This window comes from Piliocolobus tephrosceles, chromosome 14 (assembly GCF_002776525.5).
Source record: "Piliocolobus tephrosceles isolate RC106 chromosome 14, ASM277652v3, whole genome shotgun sequence".
In the NCBI taxonomy this organism is placed as follows: domain Eukaryota; kingdom Metazoa; phylum Chordata; class Mammalia; order Primates; family Cercopithecidae; genus Piliocolobus; species Piliocolobus tephrosceles.
The window spans coordinates 5,709,105-5,728,547 of NC_045447.1; the positions used below are offsets into that span (position 1 = coordinate 5,709,105).

General features: G+C 52.2%; 1 protein-coding gene across 2 annotated transcripts in view; it reads right to left on the bottom strand.

Moving 5' to 3' along the window:
* The window catches only part of CFAP77 (cilia and flagella associated protein 77), a 171,860-nt gene that overhangs the window by 14,763 nt on the left and 137,654 nt on the right, over positions 1–19,443 (bottom strand). For both annotated transcript variants that reach the window (XM_026457113.2, XM_026457112.1), the window contains one exon: positions 16,357–16,458. In XM_026457113.2, the coding sequence (XP_026312898.1) occupies positions 16,357–16,458 (102 nt within the window). The remainder of the gene's footprint in view (positions 1–16,356; positions 16,459–19,443) is intronic.

The following is a 19,443-nucleotide window of genomic DNA, read 5'->3' on the forward strand; positions in this document are numbered from 1 at the left end:
TAGCCATCCTAGGGGCAGTGAAGTCCCATCTCATTGTGATTTTGATTTGTGTTTCCGTGATGGCTCATGATGTTGTTGAGCATCTTTTCATGTGTGTGTTTATCTCCTTTGGAGAAATGTCTGTTCCTATCTTTTGCCTTTTTTTTTTTTTTTTGTCTTTTTTTTGAGACAGAGTCTCGCTCTGTCGCCCAGGCTGGAGTGCAGTGGCACAATCTCAGCTCAATGCAAGCTCTGCCTCCCAGGTTTACACTATTCTTCTGCCTCAGCCTCCTGAGCAGCTGGGACTACAGGTGCCCGCCACTATGCCCAGCTAATTTTTTTGTATTTTTAGTAGAGACGGGGTTTCACCATGTTAGCCAGGATGGTCTCGATCTCCTGACCTTGTGATCTGCCTGCCTTGGATTCCCAAAGTGCTGGGATTACAGGCGTGAGCCACTGTGCTCAGCCACCCATTTTTAAATTGAGTTATTTATCTTTTTATTACTGATTTTTTTTTTCTTTTTGAGACAGAGTCTTGCTCTGTCACCTAGGCTGGAGTGCAATGGCACAATCTTGGCCCAATGCAACCTCTGCCTCCTGGGTTCAAATGAATCTCCTGCCTCAGCCTCCTGAGTAGCTGGGATTACAGTGTGTGCCATCACGCCTGGCTAATTTTTATATTTTTAGTAGAGACGGGGTTTCACCATGTTGGTCGGGCTGGTCTCAAACTCCTAACCTCAGGTGATCTGCCCACCTCGGCTGGGATTACAGGCGTGAGCCACCACACCTGTCTTTATTTTTATTTATTTATTTTTTTTGAGACAGAGTTTCACTCTTGTTGCTCAGGCTGGAGTGCAATGGCACAATCTCGGCTCACTGCAACCTCTGCCTCCTAGGTTCAAGAGATTCTCCTGCCTCAGCCTCCTGAGTAGCTGGGATTACAGGCGCCTGCCACCACACCTGGCTGATTTTTATATTTTTAGTAGACGTGAGGGTTTCGCCATGTTGGCCAGGCTAATCTCGAACTCCTGACCTCAGGTGATCCTCCCGCCTCTGCCTCCCAAAGCGCTGGGATTACAGGCATGAGCCACCACACCTGGACTTTATTACTGACTTATAAGAGTAATTTGTATATTCATCAACACAAGTCTCTTGTCAGACATATGATTTACAAATATTTTCTCCCATTCCGCTGGTTGTCTTCTTATTTTCTTGATAGTATTGTTTGAAGCACAAAAGCTTTCAAAGTTTAGTGAAGTCTAATTTATTTATTTTTATGTAGTGGGCTATATATTTTATTTCCTTTTCTATAAATATCATCTTAATATAGCATAAAAAGATAAGCAATTTTAGGAATACCTAGCAATTTATTTTCATGACTTCTTTAAGGCAAGGATGGCAGTACTGTTTCATTTCACTTAGCTCTAATAGACTGGTGGTAGCTGATGGCCATCCTCTGTTACAAAATATTCTAAGGCCGAACCTAGACAGGTGAAAAAAAGTACACAACGATTGATCAGTAAGGTCTGCCATGGGCACAGCAGGGAGGTAGAGTGCCACGTTTTCACTCTGAAAGATCAACGTGGAGTCTCCTATGGTAACAATGGTGCTTATAAACTCAGAACTGGGGGAGGAGACATCTACATGTTCCACTGCCCTCAACTCTCTCACTATGCAACCTCAGGTCGCCCGCACCTGGGATAGCCAGCGGGTAGGTTGGAGCAAGGGGAGGATGCAGCGATGGAAAGAAAGGAGATGAGGAGGCCAGCAGGGGCTGGGGAAGGACTCCCTGCAGCCTTGTGAGTTACCCAGTGGTCTCCATTTGCATGGGGTGCCAGAAGGACTAACAAAGTTCCCATAGTCGGCTTGGGGAGAATAATGCCAGCCACTTTGAAAAAATCGGTTCTCCGGGTGTACAGCAGGAGGAGGAAGCTTTTGGGAAACCGCCTTAACCAGGGCCTGTGAGGCAAGGGTGAGGTCCCTGATTAAATCTTGAGCGTGATCCTAAAACCGTCCTCAGCCTTGAGTCTGGCTGGGACTGTCCTGCCGCTCAGTGCTCATCCCTGGCTGGGCTGGGACCCAGCAGGCTCTGAGAGTTGACCGACTTCAGTGTGCACTGGGCTTCCTCCTGTGCCCCCACAGCAGTAGCTCTGGTTCCATAGGCAGGCCTGGAAGCCATGGAAGCATCCATCACCTTAGCCTTGCATCTTGAGCCTTCTCTTTCAAACACCTGGGCCCAGGAAGAACCTCACACTGGCAGCTGCTGTGCGGGGGCCAGGGACAACCTGGGGAGAGGGAAAGACCCCTTCCTGTTTCGTGTCCGCACCTTGGAGCCCCTGTCCAACACACGCACCCAACACACACCCTGCACGCACACACCCCAGGATGCAAATGATAACCGCCGTGCCATCACTTGTGAAGCTTGACAGAAAATAATGAGAAACACTAAATCTTTTATAAGGTCAACACTTGCCTTAGCCGAGCAGCTGTCAAACAAGAAAAGAATTTAGCGCCGGAGCCACGAAACTTCCATCGGCTCATTAAACCCAACAGGGCCCGGGCCTGGCGTGGCGGAGGAGACGCGGGGCCTTCCGTTTTGTGTCAGTAATTTGCGGTGGAGGAGGCAGAAGAAACAGCCAGCGCCAAAGGGGCCTGGGGACTGGCTGGGGAATCGTTAGCGCGCCAGGAGCGGCCTCGGCTCCTAATTGGAAGCATTGGGCATTATCAACGGAGGATTTGCCTCAGTTCCCTGACAGCTCGTGGGCCCAAAATGATCGCCCACTTGTCAGTGTAAAAGACCATTAAAAACAAACCATTTTGATTTAATTGGAGGCGGTGCACCGCGGGGCCAGGTGAGGGGCTCGTCAGCCCGGCTCCCCCAAGCTGCCGCCCCCTCTCCCTCTGTGTGGTGGGGCTCAGGGGGTGGGGTGGGACAGTGTGTGTGTTTTCCAGACTTTTCGCCTTTCAAAAACTGTCTGAGAAAGGAGTGAATGGGAGACGGAGGGAACTTCACAGCGACAGTGAGGCCGCTTTCAATGGGGTTGTCAACAAAGGCCCTGACAAGCCAAGCCGCTGGGGAGGGGGTTCCCCCTTTTCTTTGCAGAACGCAGATGATGGGAGGCTGCTCAGCTCCTTCTTCTGGAGGGGTCCTGCCGCAACTTGCCCATCCCTGCTTAGAAATATCAGGACAGGGGAGGTCACGGCAGAGCCTGATCTTCAGTGGGGAGGAGGACTTTTATTGTGAGGACTAAGAAGTTAGTGAAGGGACTGTGTTGACGGAGACCCTGCTGAGGTGTCTTTGCGAATGGGACGGCCCCTAGAGATCTGGGGTGGTGTCTCAGCAGGGTTCCCCCAGTGGAGGCCTGGGTGCTGATGATGCCTGCTCGAGAATCCTACATTGTCTCAGTATGAAGAGGGCGCTTGTATCAATATTAACTTAAACTCCTGGTGGGTTCTCCCACCGGGGCAGGTGCCTCCAAGCACACGGATCATCCATCTGTGCGCGGAACCTGAGTATGACTCGGAGCGGAGACTGCCTGATGCCAGGGACTGTATGTTTTGCATGTTGATTCTCGGTATCATGTACGCCATGGGTGCTTGATGAATATTAATTGGCACTTGCCAGATCTCAGGTCTGTATGTTTGTGTATTAATCTCACCCCTGTCTCACAACGCGAAGATCTCATTTGCTGCTTTCTGCTTCTCTGACAAGACAACACACGCAGGACCACACAGGGCTGGGGGGCGTGTTAGGGAAAGGGCGGGAGGCACGCCAGCTGATCCCTTCCTAAGCCTCTACTGTTCATTCTGATGAAGGATCGGGCTGGGAGGAGACACCAGGTCCCTGGTGAGCATCAAATTCCAGAGCTCCAAATTTTACTGCTGAATTTAGACAATGGGGATTCCTTAATTACCTTCTCTGGAAATTTACCTGACAGTGCTTTCTCAGGTAGCACAAGGTGCTTATCCAGCCCCATGGTTCCTCGGTTGACAGTCTTTGATTTTGTGCTCGGTTGCAAATTAAGTCCTTTGCTGAGCCGTCCATGCAGTGTCCGTCAGGACTTTATTGCTCATTAATATAGGCTGTTGAACAACTCCTGCGTTACTGCCAGGGAAGCTGGGGACACACTCAGATGTTTGGTGTCCTCGGCCGATGGGGGTGGAGTGTACTGCAGACAGGTTTGGTGTTGTTATTCCCCTTTTATCTGATTGGAATAATGACCAGGAAGGACTTTTTCTGGTATCTTTTAAGAAGGAGCAGAACCTTTCTGTGGCTGATGAGGCTATGCCTGACAAGTCACAAATAGGACTATTAGAGCTAAGTGTCCTCAGCTAGGTAGCAAAGATGTTAATGCCATATTGTAGGCATGGTTCTAGGGAACTGTCAGCAGACAGGAGGCCTTCAAAGGTCTTGGGGTAACTCTACTTTTAGAGGCACCCAGTAGACACCAGACAAATCTTGGCCAGATCGTTGGATGAACAAATAGATGAACGGATGGATGGATGGATGGATGGATGGATGGATGGATGGATGGATGGATGGATAGATGGTTGGATAGATGAATGAATGGACAGATGGATGGATGGATGGATGGATGGACAGATGAGTGGGTCAGGAGCCTGGGGATGAGGCAACACAGCCCTTAGGAATGCATCCAAGATTCAGGCACCCTGAAGATCTCTGCTTTGCTCAGCTTAAACTCTAAGTGGAAGAAGTGTTTTACTTTCTTCAATATTTGTACCTGTCTCCTTCCAAGTAATCTGAAGGCATCTGGCGGATTGCATGCAATGTGAAACAAGGTGTTTAAGGTCTGGGCACAGTGGCTCATGTCTGTAATCCTAACATTTTGGTGGGCTAAGGTGGGCGGATCTCTTGAGCCCAGGAGTTCAAGACCAGCCTAGGCAACATGGTAAAACCCTGCCTCTACAAAACATACAAAAAAATTAGCCAGGTGTGGTGGTATGCACCTGTAGTCCCAACTACTTGGGAGGCTGAGGTGGGAGGATCACCTGAGCCTGGGAAGTCGAGGCTGTGATTGTGCCACTGCGCTCCAGCCTGGGTGACAGAGTGAGACCCTGTATCAAAAATAAAATAAAATAAAATAAAATAAAATAAAGGGTTGCATAAAGCATAGTCTGAAGAAAAGCGTAGCGACTCTCAGGCCTCTGGTTTTAACAGATTCTAACTCTTGCTCAATTTCTGTTACATGAAGCCAAATGGAGCACATTCCATCATGTCAAGCATGTTTTTTCCACAACAGAAGGGACGACAGTGCACTCAATGGTTAGGGACGCAGGGCTTTGAGTTCCACAGATCTGAGTTCCCATTTTGGTCCTATCGCTTTCCAGCTGTGTGCCCAGGGGCCTCAGTTTCTCACTTGCAAAGTAAGGATCATACTACCCATCCCGTGGGGTCATTGCCAAGCCTGGCATGGTGCCTGGCACACAGAGTAGGCATTGAAGACATGGTGGCTTGTACTGTTATTACTGCTATTAGTAGTACATGAATCCGACTAAGCTTCTTCCTGAAATTGCCCTCAGCAGGGAATTTTCACGGAGATTCTTGTATTAAGTGATTCAAGTGGCACTGATAGACAGCTTCAGCCACAATTCTATTTAAAAATATATAGAAATGCAGTGCAGCTTGACAAATCTTCCACGCATGTGGGTAAAGGTAGAGAATGCAGCATGGACTGGTGGAGACCATGGCGCCTGGGCCATCCACTGTTGCTGCAACGCAGGGTTCCCCCTTCCAATATTCAGAACTCTGCCCCGGGGTGCAATCGAGACCCTGGTTGCCTGTGAAGAAATGGTATCTGACTTTGGGAATTTGCAGGGCTGTCATGTAGAAGGGAGAGAAGGTGACTCCACGGGGCTCCAGAAGCAAGAAACACAATGAGGAGAAGGTAGAAGGCAGATTTCCACTGCACTTGAGAAAGAGCTAGCTATGGACTGAATGTGTCCATCCAAAATTCACATATGATGCTTGTTTGTTTGTAGAGACGGAGTCTCACTAAGTTGCCCAGACTAGTCTTGAACTCCTGGCCTCAAACGATCCTCCCACCTCAGCCTCGCAAAGCGCTGGGATTACAAGCGGGAGCCACCACGCTCAGTCAACAAAATGTATATGTGAATCTCTGGCCCCCAGTGTGATGGCATTGGAGATGAGGCTCTTGAGGAGTTGATTAGGTTTAAATGGGGTCGTGAGGGTGGGGCCCCCATGATAGGATTAGCATCCTTATAAGAAGAGACACCGGAATGTGTGCTTCCTCTCTCTCTCTCCAGCAAGTGAGGACTCGGTGAGAACGTACCTTGGCTATATGCTAGGAAGAGGACCCTCACCAGAACCCAATCATGCTGGCACCCTGACCTTCGACTTATAGTCTCCAGATCTAGGAGGAATAAACATGTTGTTTAAGCTCCCCGGTCTATGCAATTTTGTTACAGCAGCCTGAGCTGACCAAGACAGAAGTTCATAAGCCTTAGGGCTGTTTAACAGACAGAGGCGGTCTCCAGCTGCCCATCTCCCTTTGAAAGCCCCATCATGCCTCATGTCAAACATATGAAAACACATCCATCTGCCACAGTAAACACATATTTGAACATAACTGTAAGAGTGGAGTTGACATGACCCTGGGAGCTGGGGCAGCTGGCTTGCTGAAAATACAGGTTTGGTGGCTGCCCCAGACCCACTGGATCAGAGTCCTGGGGGAGCCCTGGACGCTGCATTTTTTTTTTTTTTTTTAAATGGAGTCTCACCCTGTCACCCAGGCTGGAGTGCGGTGGCGCGATCTCGGCTCACAGCAACCTTGACCTCCCAGGTTCAAGCAATTCTCCTGCCTCAGCCTCCCGAGTAGCTGGGATTACAGGAGCCCACCACCATGCCCAGCTAAGTTTTGTATTTTTGCTAGACAGGGTTTCACCATATTGGCCAAGCTGGTCTCGAACTCCTGAGCTCAAGTGATCTTCCCGCCTTGGCCTCCCAAAGTGCTGGGATTACAGGCATGAGCCACTGCACTGGGCCTTAGACTCTGCATTTTAAACATCTCCTCAGAGGACCCCAGGCATAGCCAAGTTTTCACATAACTCATCTACCAGAGCAGCTTCCAGGGCCTCATCCCTCCCAGAGGCTTTGTTGCCCCATGACCCTCCCCTAGCCAGGCCTGTACCACGGGCTTCCCATGCATGACTGCACCTGGTCCTCTCTTTTGCCGCCCCCACTTCACAGATGCAGACCTGGGGCGGGCACCAGGCAGGCTGGGACCTGCAACTGTTCTGTGTGGCTGCCCAGCCCACAGACACAGCTCTCCTGCTGGGCTCGGCCTCAGCCTCCCACTTTTAATGCAGTAAGCCTGAATCCGGGATCAGCCGCCTCTTTCCTTTTTAGCCTTGGGGCCAAACTGCAATTTAAAAGATGCCCAAGGTTTTATCAAGGTCTAGAAGCTTTTGGGGCAGTGGGAAGTTTGGTTTATTGCCAGGGCCTAAATCAGCCAGAGCAGGCCTGGCCACGACACTCTGGACACTCATAAAATCCCTCATTCCTGACCGCCCTGCACTTTCCTTCCCAAGTCCAGCATTTAGCCCCGCACTGGCCCCCGACTTCAGTTGCAGGTCTTTAGTATTTATCAGCTCTTTCAGGGCCTGAGGCTTGGAGGCTGCCAGCCAGAGTCCAAGTCCCCACCTGGCCACATGCTGATCAGGCATGTGACTTTAAGCTTCAGAACCTTAACCTCCTTGCCTCAGAGACGGGGTGACTCATCTCTACCATGTGGGGTTATTGAGAGTATTGACATGAAATGAGATAACTCACAAAAGCACCCAGGCTTGGGCCGGGCGTGGTGGCTCACGCCTGTAATCCCAGCATTTTGGGAGGCCAAGGTGGGTGGATCACTTGAGGCCAGGAGTTCGAGACCAGCCTGGCCGACATGGCAAAACCCTGTCTCTACTAAAAATACAAAAATTAGCCGGGCGTGGTGGCAGGTGCCTATAATCCCAGCTACTCAGGAGACTGAGGCAGAAGAATTGCTTGAACCCAGGAGGCGGAGGATGCAGTGAGCCAAGATTGTACCACTGTACTCCAGCCTGGGCAACAGAGTGAGACTCCATCTTAAAAAAATAAAATACAGTTTAAAAAAAAAAAAAAAGGCACCCAGGCTGGCACTCAAGGAGTCAGGACGTGTGAGCTATTGATGTTATCATTGCTGCTGTCTAGAAACTCTGTCTTTAGGATAACTTCTCCCCTCCACTCTCCCGGCCATTGGACTTTGGTCAATCTACCCACATTTTTTTTGGCACCACCCTAAGGCATCATTTCCTAGGACTTCTTTGAGGAGAGGAGGGGAAGAAGACAGAATCAGTCTTCATAAAACCTCCCCATTGTCTTACTTTCCCCCTACCCCAAATGTGTTCACTGACGCCATGTACTTTGCATCTCTGAGGGTAGCCAGTCAGGCTGTGTTAGCCAGCATCTTGATCCATTTCACCTGCAGTTTTCCCAGAGTTCAGTTTGAATGAACCCTGAATTTATTCCAGGAAATCATCTGATGCCATTTATGGGCAAGAACCTGCTGCCGGCCCCGTGTCAGGTGGCACCGTGTCAGGTGATGCCATGTCAGGTGGCTTTGGGTCCCCACCCCACCAACCTCGCTGGGGTCGGGGGATGGAGGCTGACAAGTGGGGACACTCAGAAACCAGAAGGAACCTGGGCAACATAGTGAGACCCTGTCTCTACTAAAAAGTTAAAAATTAGCTGCGGGCCTGTAGTCCTAGCTACTTTGGAGGCTGGGGTAGGAGGATCACTTGAGACTGGGAGGTAGAGGCTGCATTGAGCCATAATTGTACCACTGCACCCCAGCCTGGGCAACAGAGTGAGACCCTGTCTCAAAAATAAAAAAAGCTTCAAGGGAGATGTTGAGGAAGATGCTACTCCCCAAACTCCTTCCCAAGCCAGTGGGATTCTCTCTAGATTGTAGGAGATTTATTCTCCTGGAGATGAGCTAGAAGTCAGAAGAGGAAATTGGGGACCCCTCAAATTCCATCAACTCCCCAAATTCAACATGAGACTCTCGCTGTCTCTAGAAATTAGAAAGATGTGACTGATGCCCAAACCAACTGTCTTACTCATTGATTTTGGTGATTTTCAACAAAAACATGAGATACTTTTGCATATAATCAGGGAGAACCACCTTCTAGATTAGACAAAAAGCTTCTGGAGCTAGAAGGATGAAGGCGGCAGCCGGGCTGGGGGCTCCCAGGTTGCAGGACTGGTCCTGTTGGAAGTGTCAGCTTTGGTCATCCCTTCACTGCTGGCCTCTCCAGGCCTCACCGCAGACACTCCCAGACTCTGAGTGCCGCTCTAGGAACTTGGCTGCTATTCCTCCATCACTCCCCACATACACAAATGCCTCCTTTCCTCTTGTCTCTGCCCCAGACCTTCAGCTCTGGCTATTTGTGGCTTGCCAATATTTGAACAGCAATGTCACCTCACAAGCAGGTGCCTAAAAATTCTATACCTCTGAGGTGCCAGATTATGTAAAACCAATTAAGCTCCTGCTTTTTTTTTTTTTTTTTTTTTTAATGAGGCAGTCTTGCTCTGCCACCTAGGCTGGAATGTAGTAGCACAATCTCAGCTCACTGCAACCTCCACCTCTGGGGCTCAAGTGGTTCTTCTGCCTCAGCCCCACCGAGTAGCTGGGATTACAGGCACCTGCCATCACGCCTGGCTAATCTTTGCATTTTTAATAGAAACGGGGTTTCACCATGTTGACCAGGCTGGTCTCAAACTCCTGACCTCAGGTGATCCACCCACCTTAGCCTCCCAAAGTGCTGGGATTGCAGGTGTGAGCCACTGTGCCTGGCCAAGCTCCTGCTTTCATCCCCTGGCAAGTCTGCATACTGATCCATGTAGAATGGGGGGGTGTCTGTATTTAGAGAGGAAGTGTCAACTCCATGAGGGCCTCTGAATCATTCTTCCCATTGCCCTGTTTCCACATGTGACACATTCCATTCCTGTACTTGGTGCCCTCCACAGTGACACAGGACGATTCTTATTCTGATGCAAGGAAGCGACAGGATTCTTAAAATACATCACTGGTGCAGAGATCCTTGGAGGGGTAGTAGATCTGCCGGCTATCCTTCCCGGGGTCAGATACACCTTTGTAGAGGTCTGCCCATCTTCATTTTAACCAGGCAAGCCTTGTGGAGAGGCAGAGGCGGCAGGGTGGACAGACTAGGAGCCCACTTGGGGGGTTTAGTAGAGAGTTAACTTTCCAGCCAGCTATGATTTGTAAGAGAGCTTAAAGGTGGGAAAGAAAATCCTTTTCTTAGATTCAGCAGCTTTCACTAATCAGCTGCATCTCTGGGTGTCATTGCTTGGCTGGCTGCTGAGATACGTTTTTTTCCCTCCATCTCCTGTTCTATTAGGGAAGCTAGGGGACCCAGGAGACCCGAGGCAGGGTTAGTCTTCCACGAACAGAGGAGTCTGATCCCAGCGTTCAGAGCACAAAAGCTTGTAAATCAAACTGTTAGCTTAATAGCTTGGGCCATTATTCTAAAGCAGTGGGGCTGAAACCAAAAGCCAAATGAAAATATAGTCAATTTGTTCATACTTTAGTGACTGAACGACTATGTAATGTTGGTGGGTATTGGCGGTGTAGAGAGACAAGGACTGTGGGGGCAGGGGTGGGTGTTCTGGGGGAGGGGACGGGAGGGGAACGTGGAGACCGCCCCCACCCCCAGATGCTTGGGCAAGCCCCCTTCTAAAATGGATGTTGGGTCTCTAATTATAACATATACTGTTTATGATAAAGATCCAGACTCCAGAAGTCAGCAGGCTTCGCTGCTGGAGCACAGCCCTGACCTTCATGCCCGAGGGAAGCTGAATATGCAAAACCGGACTTGGCCAGCAGCATGCGAACGTTTGGTGAGACATCAGGAAGAACTGAGCTCAAAGCTGGGGGTCGAACACTGGGATGAACACCTGGGGAAGAACTCAGGATCTCCGTCTTTTAAAAACATTTTAAAAATTGGCCTTACTGGTTTTGGAAAAGCTACATCTACTCAATGAGAAAAATGCAAAGCATATAGAAAAGAGCATCAGAGAAAGGAAAATCAGCTTCAAACGCCCCCCACCAAAGATCACCACTGCTACCATTTGGGGGGCCCTCCTGCCAAACGTCTGTAAGCATTGTGCACTCAGAGATGCTCACGAGCTTCTCTCCAGACGGGGTCCCGTGGCATGGACTCTTTTACCCAACAACATGTTATTAAAGTGGCAGTAAATACAGATCAAAGCCATGGTTGTCAAGGTCTCCTAACGTGTACTTGAGCCGTCTCTTCATCAGTGGCATCCTGTCTTTCGCCACTGTCATCGGCCACAAGCTTTTGGGGGCACTCGCTCTCCATCTTTGGGCAGAAGGATGTACCGTCTGCTTTGTGTGGCCATGCACAAGGGGCTGGTTGAGAACCAGAGGAAGCGCTGTTAGCCAGGGCCCCAGAGAGGGCTGCCTGGGCAAGTAGGGGTGTCTGGACCCTGCCTGGAGAGCCCTGAGGTTTCTGCAAAAGGCACAGGAACAGGGTGGGCCGGTCCACGCAGGGCTACGTTTCATGGGGCTATCGTTATGGGAGTGGACTCCGCCCTTCAAGCAAGGTTGGTGTCTCCGGACCATTTCAGGCTGCGGACATGGGGAACCTGGGGACACCCGAGGACACCTAGGGCAGACCTTCTCCAGACTTCCCAGCCCAGGTGTCCAGCTGTGCAGCTGCCTGTGTGTTGGTCTGTCTGTCCATGTCACCCCAAGCCAGTGGCCAGCAGCCCCACGGCGGCAGTCACACCCAAGTCTGGCCTGTTTGCCAGCATAGTGTCAGTGCAGGGAACAGGGCCCGGCACGAAGGCGCAGGTGGAAAAGACTTGTGAATGAGCGAGTGAATGAATGAATGATCTCCACAACCATCCTCATGGCAGCTGCCACTTATAGGCAGTTAATATGGGCCAGGCGTTCTGCTAAGCATGGTTCACACGTTCTCTCCGGATCCTCCCAGCAGCCCTGCCAGGGGAGCATTTGTTAGCCCATTTTATGGAACAGGAAGTGGGTTGCGGACAGGTAAAGCCACCTGACAGGTAGGTGTGGCAGGGTCACCACTTGACCCCATCTGGCTGTCCCTGGAGTCATGTGTGCACACAGATGTACCACACTACTCCCTGCTGGCCTTGCGGTCTGCCCTGCAGACCTAGAACACCGGGCCAAAGGGCAGGGGAGCATCCCTATCCCCCCAGGGCACAGAGGGCATCGGCCTCAGCCCAGCAGCTCCTCCATTCAGGGATGGGAGACAATGAGTTCATGTCCCATCCCCAAACTGAGCACCTGAGAAGGATCTGAGCTGCTCCCCCTGCTGGCTCACGCTGGGTTTGGGGTCTGCACCTCCAAGAGCTCCCATCCCCTCCCACATGGCTCCTGGGCCAGTGAGCTGGGAATCACAGAATCTGGGATTGGAAGGGACACTCAAGAACTAGTCCCACCCACTCATTTTCAGATGAGGAAACTGAGGCCCGGAGAGCCCAGGCGTAACTGTCCTGGAAGGAGGGCCCCTCGCTGGCTGCTGGCTAAGCCCCCTCCTGGGCTCCGGCCACCCGGGGCCGTTGCTGGTGGCACAGACCAGAAAGAAGACATCTCTGTACTGCCCTGCCTGGAGGGAATGCACGGTGGGGGACGTGTCCTCTTCCCTCTTTGGTCCCTCTCCTCTCTCCACCCTGTAAGTGGCCCGGGTCATCCGGGGCGGGGGTCTCGGCAGCCCCTGTGGCGGGGCAGCCCCCTGGTGGCTGGCGGGGTCGGTGCAGCCGCCGCGCCCTGCCTGCTGCTTTTCCATGTGAAAGGTGTTTAATTATTTCTGACAGAGTTCAGCGTCGACATCTGTTCGTGAGCGGGGAGAGTCCATTTAGGTTATCCATCACCGTGACAGGTTCAACTTTTTTGGAAGCGCTTTTCCCTTCATAATGGGGCCGGGGTGGGGGCAGCAGATCAGCGGCAACGCCAGGCGCAGACAAAGGCCCTCCCGGGGCTTCACGCGCGACAAACACCGCAGACAGCAGCTCCACCGGGGGGAGCGGCCCTGGCTGCCCGCCCGGACCTCTGAGTCCAGGCCCAGTTGGTGGCTGCCGGGATGGTGGGTGCTTGGGTGCTTGGTTTGGGAAGGGGAGAAAGGGGAGGCTCATCAGGTCCGTAACAGGCTTTTAAATTCTTCTGTCACTTGGGCTGTACTGGCGGTTCGGTCTTTCATACCCTCATTCATTCATTCCACAGATGTTTACTGACCCCCTCCTCTGTGCCAGGCACCCTGCTAGCCTCTGGGGACAAAGTGTGGAACTGATAGGCACGGTCCTGGGGGCTCACATTTTACTGAACAAGATGGAAAACATTGCCCAGTTAATTAATTGCAGAGTTAAGTGATGGGAAGGGGAAGAAAGAGTCCCTTGGTGGTGAGAATTGGGACCTGTGGGTGGGGCCTGGAGGTGAGGTAAGAGGTCCTTGGGAGGCCCCGGGGCTAGAAAACCCCAGATTGGACCCAGACTCCACTTCTCACCTCTGCAAGCCTCAGTTTCCACATCAGTAGAATGGGGACATGATATCTATGAGATGAGGCATGCTCAGCCCCGGGTGCATTCTAAGGGCTCAGTAAATACTTTTTGTTGGTGTTACTTCCTGACAAGGAGGGGACTGCATGTGACACCCATAACGGCAGCACTCTGTGGGCCTAAGGGTCTCTGCTGGGTTGGACAGGGCGGCATCCGGGGATGAACCCTGCACAATTCCGCATTTCCCTTGGCCCCAGGTTTCCGGCCAGTAGGATAGGGAGACAGCCTGCAGCTTTAACTCCCAGCATCCTGCGAATATCCTCAGGAAGGAGGAAAACACTCGACAGATACTGTGGCTTGTATGTTGATTTTCTTTCTCATGATCTTTATGGCCTGATAGGTCACGTGTACCAGCTTGGGCCCTGCCATCAAACACACCTGGGTTCCTGGCCCTGCCACTCTGTGGAGGGCCTCTGCCTCTCATCCACACCACCCGGTCAGGACGCTTGTTCTGAGGATGAAATGAAGGAATATGCGCACATGACCTCACACAGTGCCGGGCACGGAACAGGAGGCCATCATTCCTGGTTTGCTATTGTTCATAGCCATATGTCAGAGTAACGGTCTCAAGACTGGCAGACCCCTGGTCAGCTGAGTCAAACCCCCTCTTTTGAAAATGGAAGCTCATTCTATGTGCATTTAGCTCCTACTCCGGGCCAGGCACCGTGGGACACAGGTGAGTGAGACTGGAGCTCCCAGCACAGGTGTAGCACTGTTACCTGGAGCCCTTTCCTTGCTCTGCTGAGGGGAGACCACCTGAGTCTCCTGTGTCCATGGTCTTGGGCTCTAAGTCAGAAAGGAGGGGGCTGAGTGGGGCTGGGAGTCAAGGCCTAAAGCAGAGTGCTGCAGAGGGCAGCCCATGCCAGTGGAACGCTGGGTCCCAGTCCCTCCTCAGGCAGCGTCCCCACAGACCGCAGGGATTCTCACAGAGAAAAGAGCAGGGAGGTGGCTGGGTGTGGTGACTCAGGCCTGTACTCCCAGCATTTTGGGAGGCCCAGGCAGGAGGATCACTTAAGCCCAGGAGTTCGAGACCAGCCTGTCCAACATGGCAAAACCTCATCTCTGCAAAAAATACAAAAATTCGCTGGGCATGGTGGTGCAAGCCTGTGGTTCCAGCTACTCGGGAGGCTGAGGCAGGAGAATGGCGTAAACCCGGGAGGCGGAGCTTGCAGTAAGCTGAGATCCGGCCACTGCACTCCAGCCTGGGCGACAGAGCGAGACTCCGTTTCAAAAAAAAAAATTTAAAAAAAAGGCAGGGAGGAAAGACCACAGCCAGGAGGCTGTGGATGGAATCTGCTAAGTGAGTGAGAGAGCAGGGGAAGCAGAGGAAGTGACATGGCTGGAAAAGGCAGAGAAGCTAGAGATGAGCCATGCTGTCGAGGGCAGGAGCAGTGAGAGGAGCTGCAGAGCTGCAGTGACTCCCACCACCTCCGGAGTGTGCTCGGCCCTGTTCCTCCCTTGACGTCTGCTGTGCACGGAGGCAGCGCACTGACGGGCGGCGGGGCGCATGGTCATTGACATATGCTGGCAGAGGCCACTTGGGCAGAACATGAGAGGCCGCGTCAAGGGGGGCAGAGCAGGTTTCTCCGGTGAAGCTCTACAGCCTGTTCGTGTGCATTAGGCTCAGAAAGGCACCGGCCCTTCATTGTTTAAATTGCAGTTTAATGTGGCACAGCAGCCGGGCCTGGCTGGCCAGGAACGTTGCTTTGTGCAGCTGTCTTCCTGGGGCCAGGCGAGTGCCTTGTGGCCTCCTAGAAAGGCTCCCTCTGCCTGAGCTGAGCACACGCAGCTCCTTCAGCCCCATCCTGAAGCCACTGTTCCCAAATATCCCATTTCCCTTTCTCCGTATGGTGCCCCCGGCTCTTACACCGACTGTTCTTTCCCTGCCAAAAGCTGTTGAAGATGAATCCCTGTCTACGTGCTACAGGGCTACGTGCTTGAGAGAACGCCGGTTGAGTTCTGAGGCCAGAACGTGGCGCGTTCCCTGGGTCCTTATCTAGGTCAGTCTGGGTACATGTCGCACACTTGCCCCAGTCCTTGGTAGACCTTTGCTCCTCTCTCCCCAGGGACATCGCTCTGTGGGAAGTTCATGTTGGTTGGCATGCATCTGTCTTGCACCCCAAAATTCCCAGCGCAGGATGTCATGCATCAACGACCCCTTCCCTGGAGGGAGGTTTGGCCCAGACAGCCTCTGCCCCAGGGAGACAGCCCCTGCCCCAGGGAGACAGCCTCCGCCCCAGGTGGACAGTCTCCTCCCAAGTGGATAGCCTCCTCCAGGTAGACAGCCTCCTCTACAGTTAGATAGCCTCCACCCCAGATGGACCGCCTCCTCCCCAGGCGACAGCCTCCTCTACGTATACAGCCTCTGCCTCGGGTGGACAGCCTCCTCTACAGGTAGACCGCCTCTGCCTCAGGTGGACAGCCGCCCAGCCTCTGCACCCAGATGGTCTGGGTTCAGCCCAAGACTCTGCCACTCCGCAGCATCCACTATGTTCCCTGTCCGGAAAATAGGCCTGGTACCAGCAGCTGCCTCCTTCAGTGAATGTGAAAAGTCATGGAGATGGTGCACATAGGCCCAGCTCCCGGCCTTAGGAAGTGCTCAAGAAACATTAGCTGTTGCTGCTGCTGCTGTTGTGCTAATCGATGGTGAGAAGCCCACAGAACTTAGAGACAGCAGGTAAAGACCTGGCAAGGTGAGCAGCAGCCAGCATGGTGCAGGGAGGGGCATGGATGAAGGTGACACTGACCTTCTGGAAGTGAGGCATGTGCCACAAGGTGTCCAGCTTCACAGGCGGCTTGTACTTCCTCAGCTGACTGCTCCGGGTCTCATACAGCTTCCCAAGGACCACCTGCAGACCAGGGAAAGGCAACGGTGAGATGGCTGCCCAGCTATTTGGAGAAGGCCGTGCCGAAGGGATACAGAGACAGGGGGCTGGGATTCTTGGTGTGGCAAGATCCTCGGTCACTTTCCTTCCAGCCCCAGCCCTTCTCCAAGGCTGTTTCACACCACCTGCTTCCATGGTCCTGTCTCTGGCCACAGCTCAGGAGACTGGGGGGGGGGGGACCCAGAATACCCGGAGTATTCCAGGCCCTGGAACACGTGGGATTCCAGTGTGCAGCCGCCCTAAGGACATGCATAGTGTCTTAGTCATCCTTGAACTTGTCCTCCATGGCTAACGCAGTCCCAGTGGGTCCCCAGGACTCCATGGTGTCTGAATGAAGAACTGCATGATTCGAGTGGTTAGTGTCTCTTAGAACAGGTCCTCCATGGCCTGCTCATGCAGGAGTGAGAGCTTATTCGGGGGACTCAGGGACCCCCCACCATGGTGTCTCTGCAGGTGTGATTTCAGAGACACAGTAGAAGCCCCTCTGCTGCTGACCTGCGCACCTGTGCCTCTAATAGGTGCCAGCAAGTCCACTGTTAGAGCCACGTAGCTCATAAGGTCTGTTCTGGGCTGAACCAAAAGACTTGGTTTGGCTTCGACTGTTTCATGTCCTGAGATGTGTGAGGGGACAGGGTATAGGCGGCTGGGGATGGGCTGGAAGCCCTGGTCTGGGAGTCATCAGTATCGGCTGCAGCCAGAGCCACAGACCTGGCTCAGGGCAGCCCCCGGGGGAGTGTGGGGACAGAGGCCTGGTGGAGTAGCCTTGAGGCCAATGCTGCCAAGTCCTTTATCTCAGGACTCGGTTAGGAGGGGCCCAGTGCATGAGTTCACACGGTCTCAGGTTTCCTTTGTGTACTTTCTCGTAAATCGGGATTCCAAACTGCAGACCTTTCAGGCCTTACAGAACATGGATCTGCCCTGGCTTCCAAGGGCCCCATAAACTCCACGTGGCCTCCCATGGCGTGAAGCACACGGAAGGCACAGTCGGCAAATAAAGACTGCACTGAGTTTAATCGAGGTGCCGCCACCCCAGTAAACCCCTTTTATTGATTTATTGTATTAATTTTATTGAAAGTGTCTGTGGATCACTTACAAGCCCCCCGACCCCTTTTTTTTTTTTTTTGAGACAGAGTGTCGCTCTGTTGCCCAGGATGAAGTGCAGTGCTGTGATCTAGGCTCCTGGATTCAAGCGATTTTCCTGCCTCAGCCTCCCAAGTAGCTGGATTTATAGGCACCTGCCACCACGCCCGGCTAATTTTTGTGTTTTTAGTAGAGATGGGATTTCACCATGTTGGCTGGTTTCAAACTCCTGGCCTCAAGTGATCCACTGGCCTTGGTCTCCCAAAGTGCTGGGATTTCAGGCGTGAGCCACTGTATCTGGCCACGTCTAGAAAGTTTTGAAACTATCTTTGAACCAAAGCAGAGAGGCTGTCTAGTCGGGGGTTATGGAGCCGGACTTCGGAATTGGAGGCAAGCAGTCATATTACCTGTCTGAGCCTCGGTTCTCTCTGCTGGAAATAGGGCGAGCAGGGTTCTTGCAGGGTTTGCTGAGTTCAGCTCTGAGCAGGGCAGCTGGCCAAGATGATGGCTCACTTATCAGTAGCTGTTGCCATGAATTTCATCTGGGGTCATCACCATCCCAATCAGGACATACCCAGATACTGACAGGCTTAAGGAGGACACCGAGGTCTGTGGCGGTGGGGATGTGGCCTTGCAAACTGACCATCTAAGCAAGTCCGGTAAATTGTCTATCAGCCCCAGACCACAGCCTCCCAGCGTTTGGTGGGTTTGTAGCCATTTGTAGGACAATATAGCAGACAGAGAATCTTGGAGCAAGATTACAGGGTTGGGACAAGTGTTTTCTGACTGCCGGCTACGCGCTAGGGGATGGAGTTCACAGTACCTCCAAATATGCCCCGTTGGCACACTGAAAAAGGGCGGAAGTAGGACGGTCTCTCTCACGTCCCCTGCCCTTCTCCCCTCAAGCAGGTTATGAGACCCTCATGGCAGAGGTGCCCCCCAGAACCTACAGGTAAAGAACATCCTGATAATCTGAACAAATAGGACTTGTGACGTTTCCCCCAGTTTATCACCAAAAGATCTCACTATTCATCCAATCCTGTTTCTCCACAACTATCCCCTTTTTCACCAAATCCAGCATAAAAATACATGCGTTTAACCATTTCTTTGGGCCTTCATTTCCTTACGGAGGCTCGCGTGTCACATAAAACTGAAAGACATTTGAATGCTTTCCTCTTGCAAACCTGTCTTTTGTGATAGGGCCCTCAGCCATGAGTCTAGGATGGGTAGAAGGACATTTTCCTCCCCTCACAGGCACAGCATGGCGGGCCTTCATTTAATCAGACCCCTTTCCATGCCCAGTGCAGAAACCAAGATCCCAGCAAAGAGAGACTCCCTCAGCTACACATGCAGAGCTGGCACCTGCTCCAAACCACACGAGCTGTTTCAGGGGGCTCTGCTTGAAAAGGAGGGGCTTTCTCCTAGAGCCGGAAGATGGGGTACGTTTACCAACACTGGGTTGCGTGAAATAGCTGCTAATGAAAACTCCCAGCTCTAAGCCGGGCACAGTGGGCTCACGCCTGTAGTCCCAGCACTTTGGGAGGCTGAGGTGGGTGGACCATCTGAGGTCAGGAGTTTGAGACCAGCCTGGCCAACATGGTGAGACCCCAACTCTACTAAAAATACAAAATTAGCTGGGCCTGGTGGCAGGTGCCTGTAATCCCAGCTACTCAGGAGCAAGGCTGGAGAATCACTTGAACCCGGGAGGTGGAGGTTGCAGTGAGTTGAGGTTGCCTCATTGCACTCCAGCCTGGATGAAAAGAGCGAAACTCCGTCTCAAAAACAAAGAAAGAAGGACGAAAAAACCAAAAAAACTCCCAGCTCTAATGCAGGGCTAGAAAGCAGTTTGTGCTGGTAATGCTCCCTCTG